This window comes from Xiphophorus hellerii, chromosome 10 (assembly GCF_003331165.1).
Source record: "Xiphophorus hellerii strain 12219 chromosome 10, Xiphophorus_hellerii-4.1, whole genome shotgun sequence".
In the NCBI taxonomy this organism is placed as follows: domain Eukaryota; kingdom Metazoa; phylum Chordata; class Actinopteri; order Cyprinodontiformes; family Poeciliidae; genus Xiphophorus; species Xiphophorus hellerii.
Genome location: NC_045681.1, coordinates 26,209,177 through 26,227,662, shown reverse-complemented (window position 1 = coordinate 26,227,662; position 18,486 = coordinate 26,209,177). Strand labels below are relative to the sequence as shown.

General features: G+C 42.9%; 1 protein-coding gene across 5 annotated transcripts in view; it reads left to right on the top strand.

Annotated features, from left to right (window-relative positions):
• adgra1a (adhesion G protein-coupled receptor A1a) overlaps nucleotides 1-18,486 on the top strand; it is a 34,256-nt gene that overhangs the window by 1,480 nt on the left and 14,290 nt on the right. For 4 of the 5 annotated variants that reach the window (XM_032573972.1, XM_032573973.1, XM_032573974.1 and 1 more), the window contains one exon: nucleotides 15,128-15,255. The exons of the other annotated variant lie outside the window; for it this stretch is intronic. In XM_032573972.1, the coding sequence (XP_032429863.1) occupies nucleotides 15,128-15,255 (128 nt within the window). The remainder of the gene's footprint in view (nucleotides 1-15,127; nucleotides 15,256-18,486) is intronic. 5 annotated transcript variants of the gene reach the window in all.

Below are 18,486 nucleotides of genomic sequence, written 5' to 3'. Positions count from 1 at the left end.
CACATAAACAGTCACAACATTTTCTCAAGTGATCTGACTGTAATAAATTCGGTGTCTCTCACAATAACTTTATGTGACAGTCAATCAATCAAAAGAGTTATTGTGTTCATTCTGGGACTGAAAACAGAGTGCTGAACATTAACATTTAGCTATATTCCTGGATATCCCAAGTCACACAAACAAAATGTCTGAGTTGAAAGGGTAAAGAATGTAGAGCAGGAATCTAAAAAGAACAAGAAAAGGAAATACATGGCAACCTAATAAATATGGAGACATGAAAACTGAATATCTTTATTGTTGAATATCACATACACTTGACATGGCAAATTGTTGCACTACAACTTCCTTATTTGTAGCATTTCTTGTACCTAAATATCAAATTCTCAGATTAAATTGGTCACAATGCAGTTTACAAATGCATATTACAACGCTGTTAAAATTCAAATGGAAATATTTTCAATGCCCAATTTTGTCATGATCCTGGGTTGTTTAGGTTTTTGTCACTTTCATGTTTTTCTGTCACCAGCTTTCATTTCAGCCTTAACTTTTGATCAGTCTTTTCTTAGTAGCTTGGGTTAGCTCTGTGTTCTTTGTGTTTAGCGATTCTTTGTAACAATTCTTTATAATGTAGCCGGGTGGTAAATTTTGGGTGAATAATTGTACTGTTTCAAATTGTTGGTTTTCTTTTATCTTATGGTAGCAATGCTATTGAGTTATTTTGGTTCCGTTATGTAATTTTATTTGTTTTTCACATTTAAATATGTACAGGTATAGTTGGTCTCGGGTGCTGCACATTTTGACCACCAGAGAGCAGTGTTTCAAGGTGATTACTGTTTCCCAAGGGGCAGAAAATGCATCTTGCTTTCTTCCTGTGTTGCTATGCTACGTGCTGAACTTGGATGTGAACTGTACATGTTTTATCTGCGGGAGATAGTTTTGGCAGAAAATCGGTAAATATATACATCACTCATTGAAATATGTCGGTACATTCTCATTTATGTGATAAGCAGTCAGTATTTTAATAACATGGTGTATTTCTGAAACGGATGGTTCAGGGAACCTGTATGTGCGGAGCAGGGCGGCCATTTCCTGCACGTGACAATAAGATGTCTGATCATCGGTGTGCTCCAGCATTAAGAGTGAACTGAGACATTACTCAGTGATTCTTGAGAAGTGGGACAGAATGGGTTTAAATTTTCCCAATTTTTTTTTTTAATTATTCCTCAAGCTTATGTATACAAATTTGACAAATAATGTTTTGGAAATGTAAAGATGCTAAGGTGCAGGCTTCCAGTTGCAACATTTTTTTGAAAATTACATTTTTAATGGACCTGACCTAGAACTTTGTCATCACCATCTGACAAAAATAAATGCCAAATTATTTTTAATGACCCTATTAGTGATATTTTTACTCAGTTTTACAGACAAATGCATCCCAAGAAACAAAAGAAATATTATTTAAAACAAAAAACAACGTAAAGTCCATCTGACAGAGTTAACAGTGCATGACGGAGTAGACACAGAACTGAAGATGGTGACAAACTAGTGAGTAAAAGGAAATATTTGATACATGTGAAGTAATGCCATTTATGTAAAATACATTAAAATGAATTAACTATGCACTTAAGTGAGATTTGTCAACACTATCACTGGAAGAGTCACACTGTCAGTTAAAAACTCTGATGGAGTTGACAAAATGCCAAACTACCTCAATTTATATGATGTTATTCTGAAGGAGGCCATATTGTAGCTTATCAGGTCCATGAAATCTTTACAGTATACTAAAATTAAGCATTTAGTTCACAAAATTTCATCAGCTTCCAGCGCCTTTTTTAGGCGCAGTAGATCAGAGACTGCCTTTGTGGTTCCTCCCTCGGAGGAGTATATACGGGAACTACTTGCTTGCTGGTCAGACACCAAGACACTTTCACATCTGACAATGGATGGCAGGGTCTTGGCAGCCATGCAGGAGGCACCCAGGGTTGGCTTGGGGCAGATGCCAGCGGTGGAACTGGGCATTGCCTCTCTTATTATCCCACCTGATGAGGCTTTGCGGCCCAATGCCCATTGTCTGCAGCCTCAGTGCCGTATTACTGATGACCTTCTCTACAAGGCATATGACTCTGGGGCCCGCATGGGCCGGATTGGGAACTCTCTCTCCTATCTTATGCTGGCCCTGTCTTCTTCTTCCACTGGACCACACCACACAAGGCCTGGTTGATGCATCTCTGCAGACCTTTGTTCTCATGACAAAGGAGCTTGGACGCACACTCTCCACACTGGTTCATGCTCGCCACCAGGACTGGTTGGTGCAGTCGCCACTTACTGAGCCTTGTAGAAGAACCCTAAGGGCCCTGCCTGTAGTTCCGGGGGGACTTTTTGGCTGGACGCCTTGGATCGTACAGCTCAGGCCTCTCAAACAAGGAGGCAGCTGGCAGGGCTTCACAGACGTGATCGCCAACCAGTCGGCTCTTGGGCAGCTGCGGGTCCTTCACGGAGGTCCTTGCACCCATCTCCTTCTTTCATTGAGCCCCAGGGTCTGGTGCCAGGTCAGAAATCGGTCCAAAGACCTGCTCCAGATCAGGGAAACCGGGCTTGAGACCAAGCTGGGGTGAGGTCATCTCACCCCTTTCGAGCTGCACAGTCTGGCCAGCTCGAAAGGCCTGGGTCCTCCCAGGCCTTCAAAGGGCCGGGGGGCCAGCAGATGATGCCTTACGGCCGGCGGTCGGTTATTTTACCTCAGGACAACTCGGTTTCTGGGCTGCCCACACCCTGGACTTGTGGGTGTTGTCCACCCTGTCCCGGGGGTACTGTCTTCAATTCTGCCGCTGGCCACCCGTCCCTGGCCTGGTCAGGATGTCTGTGATCCATGACCCGGTGAAGGCACAGGCACTGAACCAAGAAATCTGCACCTTGCTGGCCAAGGGAGATATAGTGCCTGTGGACCCCCTGCTTTTATTCCATATATTTTCTGGTTCCGAAGAAGACCGGGGGTCTACGTCCAGTCTTGGACGTCAGGGGCCTGAATGTGTACTTGAAGGCCATGCCTTTTCGTATCCTGACCACCAAGGAAGTGTTGCAGGCGATTTCCCCGGGCGATTGGTTCACTTCCATAGATCTCAGGGATGCTTATTTTCATGTTTCAATCGCTCCACCCCATTGGTGGTTTCTTCGTTTTGCTTTTTTAGGGGAAGCACTTCCAGCTCAGGTTCCTCCCGTTTGGACTTTCGCTGTGGGGGTGCAGTGTTTTCAGTCTCTGTCTGAATGGAGGGTGAGGTTGTTTATGACAACAGGGGTCCCGCTCAGTTCCCTCCCATGTCGTTGGGAAGTTGTATTTACAGATGCATCCTCCATGGGATGGGGTGCAACCTGGCGGGGTCAAATGACACAGTGGACATGGTCCCAGCGACAGAGCAGGGAACACATCAATGTCCTGGAATTACAGGCTGTGCTTCTGGCTCTTTGGAGCTTTCTTCCTGACCTTCATTGGAAGCATGTGCTGGTGAGGTCAGACAACACCACTGTGGTTTTTCACATCAACCACCAGGGGGGGACCAGGTCAAGGAAACTTTTGTTCTTGACTCAATGGCTTCTGACCTGGGAAGCTCCATACTTGGACAGCCTCAGAGCAGCCTGCATCCCGGGGCCACAGAACATGCCATCAGATTTTCTATCTCGTCAGAAGCTGCTTCCTGGAGAGTGGAAGCTTCACCAAGAGGTAGTGGAGTGCATCTGGAAGGTCTTTGGCAGGGCGGACGTGGACCTCTTTGCCTCAAGGGATGCATTTCACTGTCTCCTTTGGTTCTCCTTGGACGGCAGCAGCCCTCTGGGCCACGATGCGTTGGCACACGACTGGCCCCGGACCCTCCTTTATGCCTTTCCACCATTCAGCCTACGTTTTCAGCCTCTCCTGAGGGTTTGTCAGGAGGGGCACAGGGTTCTGCTGGTGACCCCCTTCTGGCTCGCCAATTCATCTCCCCTCCAGGAGGGATCTTCTTTCCCAGATGGGGGGTTGGATTTTGCACCCCAAACCGGACCCGCTCCAGCTCTGGATTTGACCCCTGCAAGGCCGGGGTCCACTTTTTCAAGATACACTGGGTCAGTAGGGCATACAATGGCTAATGCACGGGCGCCGTCCTCGCAAGCTGTCTATGATAACAAGTGGGCGGTCTTTGCGACCTGGTGCCATAATAAAGGGCAGGACCCGGTGCAGTGTTCAGTCTCTGACACACTGACCTTCCTGCAGGCATTACTGGATTGGGGACGGTCTCCATCTACCTTAAAAGTTTATGTGGCTGCCATTTCCTGTTGGCATGTTGGGCTGAATGGTTGTTCGGTGGCCAAGACAAAGACATTGTACTGTTTTTGAGAGGTGCTTGGCGTTTGCACCCACCCAACCGCACTGTGGCACCGGCGTGGGAGCTTTCTCTGGTGCTTGAGGCACTTCAGTCCCTCCCATTTGAACCCCTGGCATCGGCGGACCTCAAATGGCTCTCACTGAAGACGGCGGTCCTTTTGGCGATGGTTTCCACAAAGCGTGTGGGGGAATTGCAGGCTCTCTCGATAGCTGAGCCCTGCTGCCGGTGGAATCCTTATGTTTCAGGTGTTACACTGTGGCCTGATGTAGCATTTATTCCTAAGGTGTCACTGGCAGCAGGCAGTACCCAGCCGCTCCGTCTTGCCCTGTTTGACACCGGATGCTCCTCTGAACCACTGTGCCCTGTTCGTGCCTTTGAGGCATATATCAAAGATGGCGGCGCCCTGTATGGCTGTGGCTGCATGGGCTCTCGACAACTTGCGAGTATTTGAGCAAAATATGCCGCCTAAAACGCTACAAACTTTGCATCCACTCAGTAAGTTAGCATATGATCGCCAGCGTCTGCTGGAATTACGATCATCAAGTGATTTTGGACTCATAAATACGACTACTCTGGAGTGTTTACGTGACCTCGGAGTGCTATGGAGGCAAGACCCAGCGGCCCACAGCGCAGCGGACTCGCCTAGCAGCACTAGTCGGAGGAGGAGCAAGCGAAGGCGGTGCGACCGGCAGCGGAAGCGCGGCTGTCGAAGTGGACTAACAGCTAAGCTAAACGCTAACCCCCACAGGTCGCCGCTTCCGTCCATCTTCCTCTCCAACGTCCGCTCTATGGACAACAAAATAGACCATCTGCAACTGGAACTGTCTTCAAAGAGAGAGTTGAGGAACTGCTGCGCTCTCATTCTGATGGAGACATGGCTCAACTCGTCCATACCAGACAACGCTGTTAGCCTGGAGGGGCTCACTACATTCCGCGCAGACAGGAGCAGCGCTCTCAGCGGTAAAACCCGAGGAGGGGGGCTGTGTATTTACATCAACAACAACTGGTGTAAAAATGCCATGAATGTCGCCAGTTACTGCTCCCCGGACATCGAGCTTCTGACTGTTAACTGCAGACCATTCTACCTGCCCAGGGAGTTTACTGTTGTTAGCATCACTGCTGTGTATGTGCCCCCCAGTGCTAACACTAAAGAGGCTATGAGTGTTCTCTACCGGACCATCAGTGAGTTGCAATCCTCACACACAGAGGGCGTTTTCATCATTGCTGGGGATTTTAACCAGGCCAACATGAAGACTGTTCTCCCTCACTTCAACCAGTATGTGGATTTTCCAACCAGGGGAGTGAATACTCTAGACTTGGCCTACACCAACGTCAAAGAAGCATTCAGAGCAGCCCCCCGCCCCCACCTTGGCTCTTCAGACCACCTATCTGTCATGCTAATTCCTGCATACAATCCCCTGCTGAGCAGAACAAAACCTACAGTGAAGCAGGTGAGGGTGTGGACTGAGGGGGCCATGGAGGCACTCCAGGACTGTTTTGAGTGCTCTGACTGGGAGATGTTCAAGGCAGCAGCCACTTACAACGACCAGATCAACATCGATGAGTACGCCATGACTGTGTCAGCCTACATCAACAAGTGCACAGAGGACGTCAGCATCACTAAGAACATTATCACCCGGGCCAACCAACAACCCTGGATGACTAAGGAGGTACGGGAAATGCTAAAAGCACGGAACTCAGCCTTCAAGTCTGGTGACAAGGAGGCACTGAGGACAGCAAGAGCCAACTTGAACCGTGCTATCAGGTTAGCAAAGCGAACCCACAGTCAGAAAATACAGGAGTTCTTCCACGACACCAGCAACACCAGGAGTATGTGGCAAGGCATACGGGCGATCACAGATTACAATCTATCCTCCCCCCCAGTGGGCGAAGTTGATGCTGACTTTCTCAATAGACTCAATAACTTTTTTGGGAGGTTCGAGGCACTGAACAGTACTCCGGCAAAGAAAACTGTTCCCCACCAGGAAGAAGAGGCACTTTGCCTGAACACAGCTGATGTGTTGAAGACTCTGAAAAGAGTCAACCCACGGAAGGCCCCAGGCCCTGACAACATACCTGGGCGGGTGTTCAGGGAATGCGCAGGTCAGCTGGCTGGTGTCCTAACAGACATTTTTAACATCTCACTGGATCAAGCCACAGTGCCAGCCTGTCTCAAAACTGCCTCCATCATTCCGGTGCCAAAGAAACCTCAAGTCACCTCTTTCAACGAGTGCCTGTGGCACTGACTCCCATCATGATGAAGTGCTTTGAAAGGCTGGTAAAAGAACACATCGTCTCCAGACTCCCCTCCACATTCGACCTGTTCCAGTTTGCCTACAGCCAAAACCGCTCCACTGAAGACGCCATCTCCTCCGCCCTACACCTGAGCCTGGCTCACCTGGAGGAGAAGAACACTCATGTGCGGATGTTGTTCCTGGACTTCAGCTCAGCGTTCAACACAATCATCCCATAGCATCTGGCAGGAAAACTGGGACACCTGGGCTTCAGCAACCCCCTGCGCAACTGGCTGCTAGACTTCCTCACCGACAGACCTCAGTCAGTCCGGATCGGACAACACACCTCCGATATCATCACCCTCAGCACAGGCTCCCTTCAGGGCTGCGTCCTGAGCCCTCTGCTGTTCACTCTGATGACACACGACTGCGCCCCCAGGTTCGCCACCAATCACATCATGAAGTTCGCGGATGACACAATGGTGGTGGGCCTCATCAGAGACGACAACGACCTGGACTACAGAGAGGAGGTGGAGCAGCTGGTGGAGAGACAACAGCCTGATCCTGAACGTTGACAAGACGAAGGAGATGATCGTCGACTTCAGGAAGAACCGGCCCAGCCACGCTCCACTGCTCATCAACAGCTCGGCTGTGGAGGTGGTCAGCAGCACTAAATTCCTGGGGGTGCACATCACAAACGACCTCACCTGGACTGTGAACACCACGTCTCTGGTCAAGAGGGCACAGAAACGCTTGTATTTCCTGCGGAGGATGAGAAGAGCACACCTGCCCCCGCCCATCCTCAAGATGTTCTACAGAAGCACCATAGAGAGCATTCTGACCAGCTGCCTCTCTGTGTGGTGTGGAGGCTGCAGCGCCTCCGACTGGAAGAACGTGAGGAGAGTGGTGCGGACAGCAGAGAGGATCATCGGGGCCCCCCTTCCCTCCATTCAGGACATTTCATCCCAGCGCTGCGTGTCCCGAGGCTGAAACATCGTCAGTGACCCCTCACATCCCCACCATGGACTGTTCTCCCTGCTGCCCTCTGGAAAGAGGTTCCGCAGCATCCGGTGCAGGTCCACCAGGTTCCGAAACAGCTTTTTCCCACTTGCCATCAGACTGCTGAACTCTTAACTGGACTGCACTCAAAAACTGGTCTCCACTTCATACCTTACACATGTACATAGCTAAATAACTTCTATTTTACTGTCATTCCTACACTCTATATTTTATATTTATATTTATATTTTATATTACATTTTATTTTATTCTGGAGTAACCTCATAACATTGGAACCTCAAAACATTGTTCTGAGCCGTATGCAACGAAATTTCGTTCTGTATACACCCTGTGCATGCAAAATGAAATAAAGTCAGTCTAAGTCTAAGTCTAAATGTCACGGCATCCTTCCGTGTATACCCTTTTTGTTTGCTACGCTGGTTCACGGAAAGGTCAGGCACTTTCTAAGCAGCGACTTGCATACTGGGTTGTGGATTTGATCTCCAAGGTCCTTGGACGACCGGCTACTTCCGGCAGGAGTGAAGTGCCACTCACTTTTCCCTCATCACTAAATCAAATGCCAGCCAATCCCCTATTTCTGTTTGACTGTGTATGTGAGTGCATTAAACAATATAGCTCATTGATGAATGCAATGGACTCTGAATTGGAAAGCTCCATGTTCGATTCTGGGTTGAGCCATGTGTTTCACTTCATATTCTTGTGGGATCAATTAATTCATTTTGAATTTGGTTTCACTGCCAACATGAGTAAGCACAGTGACATAGCTTGCTGGGTAATGTGATGGACTCTGAATTGGAAGGCTGCAGGTTTGATTCCAGATTAAAACACATATTAAAACCCGTGGTGGGTGGGGCGGTGCATGGGGAGGACCTCCTGGGTTGGGCAAGAAACCCATTATAACTGCTTGCAGTTCTAGTTAAGAACTCAAAATCACTTACAAAATGTTGTCCACAAGGCTTGAAAAGATGAATCTTCATATATTCCCTGAGCAGACTGGATTTATTTAAAAAATCAGGGCCAACTCATAGAATTCTGACCCAGAAAGAAAGAAAGAAAGAAAGGAAGGAAGGAAGGCAGGAAGGAAGGAAGGAAGGAAAAACTATTATGTGTTGATGTTGTTGGATGACATCATTGACAATACTTAACACCAACTATATAGTCTTACAAAAGGCAAACATAATAAAATAATTTTAAGTAAAAGGTGGACTGTGTGAATGAAATTTTGTATTTTAAATATCCGTTTTTTAATTGCAATTTCTCTGAAACCCACATTGTACACTTTTGTTTCATCTTCCACTGTTTTAATGTAGAATAGAAATCCAATTTACAAATGACAAGCTTGCAATTCTTCATCAACTAGACTTGAATTAAATGGTTCCTAAAACCTTAACAGCAGAACTCTGAATGTTAGGTGTTTATGTCCCAGCAATATAAAAAGAGGGAACATTCTCTGAAATGTCTCCTACTGTCAGGAAAAATTTCATAGAGCTTGAGTTTCAGTTGGTGGAAGGCCTTAATTTTCTAAAAGCTGGGTTTATTCGTCACAGCACAGGTATCAGCCATAAGTTTAATTGGATTGTCTTACACAGTTACTCCATACAGATCAGTCAGCTGAGGAAAATTAAGTTCCTCCCTCAGATCTCTGCGTGTCAACTCATGTGTGTCAACTCCTTGCTTTAGTATATGTATGTATGAGTGTGTATGCTGTATTTTATGGAATCTGAGAAGCATTTAAGCAGTCATGCTTAGCCTAATTGATGGTTTATTCAGTGGAGCAAGATGAGAGGCCCCATTTTCATGCAAAGATGTGGATGAAAGGGAGAGATAATAGGATCTGTAAAACACTCAGGCTTGGAACACAGAGGAAAAGTGAGTTGACACGATTAAGACAATGCCACCAGCATACAACTATCCTTTGAGCAAGCATTATTGTCTTTTTCCCACTGAGGGAAAGCTACACCTTTTCTGGACATGCACATCACTTTGTGTGTCATGTTGGTTTTGAGGATATGTTGGACTCACATGCAAAACACTATTAGAAGAAGCAGAATTTAAGGATCTTAAAGAAATTGAGAATTACAAAGAGATGCGCTCAGTAGTGGAAATGGCTCAGCAGAGCTCTCAGGGAGGGGGGTGGTCCACTGGTTCAGCAGAGGACAAGTGGCAGTTCTGGAAAGCAGAGGCAGACAGGCAAGCGGTGATCGTGATAACGAGAAAGATATGATGTTCTTACAGTTGAGATGAATGGAGCGAATGTTTGTGATGGGGTGGAGGATTCAGTCCAGGAATCCTCCTGGCCTCTAGGCGGGAACCGGTATGATCAGCCGTGTGATGGTGTTGTGGGAGGTAGAGATGGGCCATCTGAAGCCAGTCTTCGAGGCGTGTACCAAGTAAAAAAGGGGGCGTGTCAGATGAAGCCCCGCTTCAATGCTTGTGTCTTGCTGAAAACCATGTGACTGACAACAAACAATGCCTCGCATTCAGGGCCAGCTCAATGCATAAGCAAACTAAGCGGCCTCTTATAGCCCTGGGCCATAAGTGGAAAAAAAAAAGTTACGGGGCCCAGGGCCCCGTAAGTGGAACTTTTTTTTTTTTTTTTAGTAATGATTTCCATGGCATTATATTAACACAAACACACAGCTTCATTACAAGTTGTGATTTTTTTTTTTACAATAATATACATCTGACAATGTATGTGTTATATAGACAAAAAGGAAAAAATAAAAAAAATTTATTGATTTTGGTGGCCGCGGTAGGTACCTCACTGCACGGTAATATGAGCTGCCCTGCAATGCGCATTCAAACCATGAAAGCACCAGTGGAAGATAAGTTATAAAAACAATGTCGCAAAAAAGGACTGAACCTTTCAGGGAGAGAGAAAAGAAAGAGGAAGAATAGGAAAAAAAAGCCAAGATCAAGGTATGTTTTAATGTGTCTTGGTAGCATGATATTTATCAGAAAGATGTGTGGAGCTGCTAATAGAAACTTATCTTGATAGCGACCTTGTCCAGTATGGAGAGGTCGTCCTTAACCAAATGGTTAAGGACAAGGAAAAACAATATATATATTTATGCTTTTATTTTTATTATGTCAGTTTTGGTCCTCCATAGTCCAGTTCAACAACTAAACATTTATGCTACAATGTTTGTATTTGTGTGAAACTGAGTCTTAACTTTAAATGAGTAGATTCTCCTGGTTGGCTCTGTATATTTCTGAAGGTTTTTGGCTTCAAAATGGCGTGTTTGATAACGTTTGATAACAATAATTAAAACTTCTCAATGTTTGATAATGTCTAGCAAAATGTTTTTACATCAGGCTACATGGCTACTGCATTAATATATCAATGAGCTGGTCTAAGCTATAGTTGGTGATAAGTATTAGTTTGCTGCTGAGCATGATAATTTATGTATCTAAAACAAACATTATTTTTACAACAACTGTGTGAAACTTCTCAAATTAAAATTGTTTGAAGGCATAGACTTAGCCCAGTACTGGTCCACATTCTGAGGTGAGAAAGACGCCTGGTATAAATATAATTTTTAACTATTGTAATTACACCTAAGAGAAATTTAACTTTGTATGTATGTATTGCATCTTAAGTTGGGGTGCACCGATTGCAGTTTTCTGGCTGATCGCCTATTACCAATGTTTTAAAAGCCTGACATGCCGATTTTGATTTTGGCTGACACCAATTTTTGTCTGAAATGTTGCTAAATATAGCAAAAAAGTTGCTGAGTTTGCAACAGTGGAGCCACTATTGTTAACTGCAAACATGAAGACCTGACCTAGTGGTCCGGTCTATCAGTCAAACCTCTCTCATAGAAGAGCAGAAGAGGACAGTGGCTACTTTTTAAACCTTTTCTGAGGTAGATAAGATTGGTGGATAATCTGGTGGATTGCATGGTTTCACATGCAAGTGTTGGCCGATCACCAATCCCTCAAAGTTAAGGAAATTAGTGCCCAAAAATGGGCCAATAAATGTATCCTATATTGTACGGGCATAAAGGATATAATGTAAACATCACTGTCAGAGATGCAATAATTTTAGCAGGTGTGCAGCTGTGATCAAATAATCTGACTGTTGATTGCATCCAGTCCACATTATTAGCAGAACTAGAGGGCCCCAAAACCAAACTCTGTTTAGGGCCCCATGGAGTCTTGGGCCGGCCCTGATCACATTACATGGGACACGTGACTGTTTCAATTTGTGTGTCGGTTTTCAAAATAAAAGCACGATGAGCCGTGCTGCTTCATGGGTTGTTGTAGGTAATCAGAGGAGAGTGTTTTTCAAACTCCTTTTTAGATAAGAGATAGATAAGATAAATCTTTATTGTCATTGTCACAAGGACAACGAAATTCAAAAGGCGCCACCAGCAGTGGCTGAAAAAAAGGTACATTTACAGACATATTTTATATGTTTTGATAATTTTGATGATGGTATCAAAATGTAACGTTTGTTACCTTTTTTCTCAATTGTTGACTGCATGGTGTTTTTAAACTATATTTCTGTGTTTTTATGATATAAAGCACTTTGAACTGCATTGTTGCTGAAATGTGTCATAAAAATAAACTTGATTGAAATGAAGTCAGCAGGAGTAAAAACTCTGATATTTGGGAATACTTTGAGATGACCGCTCACAATAAGTTTCTTAAAAACAATTGGCCCCTCTAACCTCCACAAATACTCACCCTCTGGAAATTTCCACTATTAATATATTATATTATCAGTCTTGCACAGCAGAAACAGGCCTAAAGCTGTTGGAAGAGTAAAATTCTGCACGGAACTAAATATGAGTGATCAGAGCCAACCAGACATCTGAGAAAAAGAAAATCTTGAAGAATTTTAGTTTTTCAGGAAGCAAATCAAAACACAAATAATACTGTCTGTCCCAACAAGCACTGTACTCCTAAGACACTAAAACAGCAAATGTCTTTGTTATCAAATCAGTCTACAACAAACGGAAACACTACTGACAGTCAACAGAATTTTAGTTTTTCAGGAAGCAAATCAAAACACAAATAATACTGTCTGTCCCAACAAGGATTAGTTTGGCTACAAATCATTTTAATTACTAAAAATAGATGACAGTTAAATAGGATTAATTTGACTCTCCTGTTACTAAACATGGGTTTGGCAAAGCATTATGACAATATTACATATACAAATCTTTTGAAGTAGGTTCTGAGTGACAAGGTTGTTGCAGTTTCAGCAGCAGATGCCACTAGCGAGTAATGAATGAAGCATCAATTAATAAACCTTTGGGCAAAGCAAAGGGCTTGAAAACTTCATTGCTTCATGATGCTTAATTTGGCCATCACTAGTGGAAGGGCGGGTAGGATACGCAGCAGTAGGTGGACTGGAGAAGGCCAGCCGTAGAGTCTTGACCAGAATAGGAGTGGAATGGATCTGAATGGATTAAGGGGACATCCGGATACAAGGATCAGTTCAAGTAACATGCACGAGGAAATAACACGGGTGAAAAAAAAGGCGAGAGACTTAGGAGACACTTAGAAATCAGAGGGGGTGGAGTTTTACCAACACTGTTTAACACTCAGGGGCCGACGTGCTAGCTTCCAGGTCCTAAGGTAGTCCTTAGGTAGATGAGGTGGCAACAAGCTGCAGGTGTGTGGAAACACTTGCAGCGGAACAGAACTGCTGCTGCCTGAGCCAGATCACACAAACTGTGGAAAAAGTCTGAAGGAATAAGAGAGCACACCTGCTGGAACCTGATAATGTGAAGGAGTCTGTTTCTTGAAACCTCCGTCTCCATAACTAAGTCAATAAGCTTGGTTAACTTTGTTAGCCAAAATTGACCACTTTGTGACAACACAAAAGGTACTTTGCTCTGGTTGCTTCCTTTTTGTACTGGCATGAGGATTGCAAAGCACTGCCTTTTCCTACAGCCAGGAGTTGTTTACACTAAATGTTCGTGGATAACCTTTATCAATATATAATATTTATTATAATATTTATGAATAGGGATAGGATGCAATTGGTAAGGACCAACATGTACATATGTAGATCACAATGTTGAAGAGGATATTTCTACATGCCACAAATTTGTTTCATACACTCACCGGCCATTTTACACCTTGCTAGTACACGGTTGGTCCCCTTTTGCCTTCAAAACTGCCTTAATTCTCCATGACATAGATTCAACAAGGTACTGGAAACATTTCTCAGAGAGTCTGGTCCATATTGACATGACAGAATTATGCACTTGCTGAAGATTTGTCAGCTGCACATCTATGTTCCACCACATTCCAAAGGTGCTCTATTGGATTGAGATCTGGGGACTGTAGAGGCCATTCGAGTTCAGTGAACTCATTCTCGTGTTCAAGAAACAAGTCTGAGATAATTTACGCTTTATGACTGGAAGTAGCCATCAGAAGATGGGCACACTGTGGTCATAAAGGGATGATATGGTCAGCAACAATACCAAGGCAGGCTGTGGCGTTGACACAATGCTCAATTGATACTTTGGGCCAGGAAAGTTTCCTGGCACACTTTCCTGGCCCAAAGTGTACCAGGAAAAAATCCCCCACACCATTGCACCACAACCACCAACCTGAACTGTTGATACAAGACAGGATGGATCCATGCTTTCATGTTGTTGACGCCAAATTCTGACTCTACCATCGGAAAGTCGCAGCAGAAATCGAGAGGCATCAGACTAGGCAACGTTTTACCAATCATCTATTGTCTAATTTTGGTGAGCCTGTGTGAATTGTAGCCTCAGTTTCCTGTTCTTAGCTGACAGGAGTGGTACCCGGTGTGGTCTTCTGCTGCTGTAGCCCATCCGCCTCAAGGTTTCACGTGTTGTGCATTCAGAGATGCTCTTCTGCATACCTCAGTTGTAACAAGTGGTTATTTGAATTACTGTTGCTGTTCTAAAAGATCTAATCAGGTCATTCTCCTCTGCATGCATCAAAAAGGCATTTGCGACCACAGAACTGCCGCTCACTCGATATTTTCTCTTTTTCCATCCATTCTCTGTAAACCCTATAGACGGTTGTGTGTGAAAATCCCAGTAGATTAGCACTTTCTGAAATACTCAGACCAGCCCATCTGGTACCAACAACCAGGCCACATTTAAAGTCACTTAAATCACCTTTCTTCCTCATTCTGATGCTCAGTTTGAACTGCAGCAGATCGTCTTGGCCATGTCTACATGCCTAAATGCACTGAGTTGCTGCCGTGTGATTACCTGATTCGACATTTGCGTAATGAATAGTATGTCTTAGGTCAACTATGCTGCCACTGTTAGGTTGTTGTTATAAGGCCTGTTAAGTTCTAATGTAAATAAATTAGAAGAAACCCCTTGATATACACATCAGTGCATTATCGTTGTTTAACTGGTTATAACTTTTCAAACTGTTTATTTCAGAGTTAGATGTTAGTAACTAGAACTTTAAATTTAACATAAACAGATCTCTTATGTGCGCCTGTCCTCCAAACATTTTGAAAATAATTAACTAATTTCAAGTGTGATTTTTTTTTTGTATATTTACCAGGATCTAAAGAGAGTGCTGTCCTTCCCTCCATACCCTAGGGAATATCTACATCCTGTGGTGTATGCCTGTACTGCCGTCATGCTGCTGTGTTTACTTGTCTCCATCGTGACTTACATTGTACACCACAGGTAAGAGTCTGTCTAGGACTTTTTTTTACCCAAATGAGCTGTTTGCGTTATCAGAAACATTAGCTTAATTTGAACCTTCAAACTGCATGTTAAATCCCATCTCAAAGTTAAGAATTATTTCCATTTAGTTGAGTGCATTACTGTAGGTCCTTCCTCCCAGGAGGAGACTTTATAACAATCAACAAGTTCAAACTTTCATGTTTGGTGTGTTCAGAATAAGACCAAAATGCAAACAGGAAAACGGAATAGTCATATGAGCCACTATATATTGAACAAAAGGCAAAAAGTACAATACTTGAAACCAGGAACAAGAAAAGAGCAGAACAGAGTAAAACTGAGTCAATGGAAGCAACCAGTGAACAGTAATGAGTCAGGAAGGTAGATAAACAGAAGGAGTTAAGATGACAAAGGGACTAATTAGTACAGTGGCCGACAGGTACAAATGTGCAGCAACCTCTTGGTGCAGTGTACAGTGTTTTTATTCACCCAATGAACAACTCTCCAAATCCAAATTTTTCCAATACCTTTAGCAAGAATTTCCAGTTGACTTTATCAAAAGCTTTCTCTGCATCCAAAGAAACTCAGTTTTTGCTTTATTTGCTTTATATTAAGTTAGATAATCTGCGGGTACTATCAATTAGGTTTCTGTTTTTGATAAAGCCAGTTTGGATTTGGATGAATTAATGTTGGGATGATTTTTTCTGTTCTTGATGCAAGTGCTTTAGTGATCATTTTTAAATCTGTTACTTAAAGAAACACAGATTTCTTTAAGTAAGAAGCTTGAAGGGTACATTGGTTCCTTATTGGGTTTCAAGAGTAATGTTATGCCAGCTGTGTTCATAACTGGCGGTATGGAAGAATTAGATTTCATTTCATTTATTACCTTAAAGAAAAGTGGTGATAACATGGACCAGAATTGTTTGTAGAACTCAGCAGGAAATCCATCAGGTCTAGGTGATTTGTTGTTGGGCATTTTAAAAAGTGCGTTTTGAAGTTCAGCTGGTGAGAGTTTAAGCTCTACTGTATTAATCATTAAATAAATGAGGAAGACCCATCTCTTTTAAGAAGTATTTTATTTGATTATCTTTTGGATTATTATCTGGTGTATATAACTGAATATAAAAAGATTAAAAGACATTATTAATTTCTTGAGGGTCTTGAACTGTTTCTCTTGCTCAATTTAAAATGGCTGGAATGGTGGATTTTTCTCTCTTATGCTTAAGCTGATTTGCTAAGTATTGACCAACCTTATTACTACACAGCAAATTGTGAAGTGTATATGTTACACTTTAAGAGTAAAGTTTACACCAAACTTGGTGATCATTTGGATCCAAATTCCCAGTGTTGAAAGAACACTGGACATTGGAGTAAAAAAATAACACCAGAATAATGTGCAATTCTAACAATTTAGGAGTATAAATGAACTCTTTTACCAATACAATTAGACTCTTTCAAGACTGATAAAGCAAAAAATAAACTGTGTCAGAGTGTCTAAACTATACGGATCACAATGTGCCATGGAAAAGAGAATTTATCCATCACCAAAACAGAGTTAATTCTAGCTTTAAAGAGTTGATTTTTGACACTTGTATCATTGTGTATTATAGCTCTAAATGCTCTCTTACAAAGATACATTAACTCTTACATTAAAAATAATTACATATGAATGAGCAAACAGAAAATCCAAGTATACTTTATTTTAGTTTGCAGCATTATAAGTATACAGTAACTGAAGCAAATTAAAGGACATCCTTAATATAAACATCCCATTTTAAATATCAGAATTGTCTAAACTTCTAGCACTGGGCTGCACCATGGTCATTAGCAATTATGAACAAAGACAACCCCAATTAACAAAATATGAAAATGTAAAAAAGACGCTTCAAAATGGTACACTTCAGCAGTATTACACGTTATTCCTCTCAAAACTGTATGTTGTCTTAAGGTCAAAAGGTTAGAAAAATGCAACTGGTCAACACTCAGCATAGAACCATCAAACTAATTTTCCTTCACCACATAGTAGGAGTGAAAATGTTAGCCAAATCCAAGAGTTTCAAACTGTTTGATACCAAGAAAATAATTCCCAGCAAAAACAATAATGTCACCTATTTGACAAAATATTAACATTCCATCTTCAAACTTGGAACCCACAATGAGACCAGGACTCCATGCCATCACATGCAACCCAAGATACCACATCAATGTCACAATTCATGTCAGCGTGCATGTTTTCTGCCACAATGTCCTCATTTGTTTACTCACTTTATCACGTCTTTACATTTCCATAATCAATGCAGTTAAAACTCAACTCCCAGTGGTATGTCATGGCAATCTGTTTTGGGGGCATTAGTGCACATACTGTTCTATGAAGAGTTTGTCAGAAGCTGAAATTTAAGACTTAGCCTTGCAGGGAATGAGTTGACAATCCACAGCTATGTAGTAGTTATTGATGGCGCGATACTCCAACCGCTAAAACGTAGTAGGGCTGCCTCCCCTGGACTGAGTTCGTCATCTCTTGAAGGCTGCGGCATGACAAAGAAATTTTTCAGTGGAACAAAATTAAATCAGATAATAGCTTTTCAACTTCACAGTAATACCACTTTACTAAAGGTTGGGTCGACTTACTTTGTGAAACAACATGGCTCAGAGTTTCTCAAACAGATCTTCACAATGCTCTTCTTCCCACTGGGTGGTGGAGCCAGGAGGTACACAAACAGCAACAGTAATCCAAAAAAAAATCTTTATTAAACTACAAGTTGAATGACCAAACTTCATTCAGAAACTATTCCCACATAATTGCATGTAAAAGTAATTTTACATAAATATAGTGAAAATATCACCTCTTTGGACTGCAAGAAAATGTTATCACTTGAATCTCTTCCTGGGGACGTCATCAAGGTGTCATCACCGTTTAGAGGACATGAATAACAGCTCACTGTTATTCATGTACGTGATGAGAAAGTGTCTGCGCATGAAGACTCTTGCAGATTCTAAGGAGATATCCGCAATACAAAGAGGCAGTGGACCACCATTAAATAATTTGTGCCTACAATAACAGAATAATTTTGTCTATGATGTTATTGAAGCATAAAAAAGAAAAACAACTTTTGAACTTTCTGTGCCTCAAAAGTTGTAGCTATATTAAATATTATGAACCTAGTTTTATTTTCCTACTATTGCCTTTGCAAGAAAAAGCATTTGTGAAGTTCCAGACAAAGTTGGTTTTCTCCT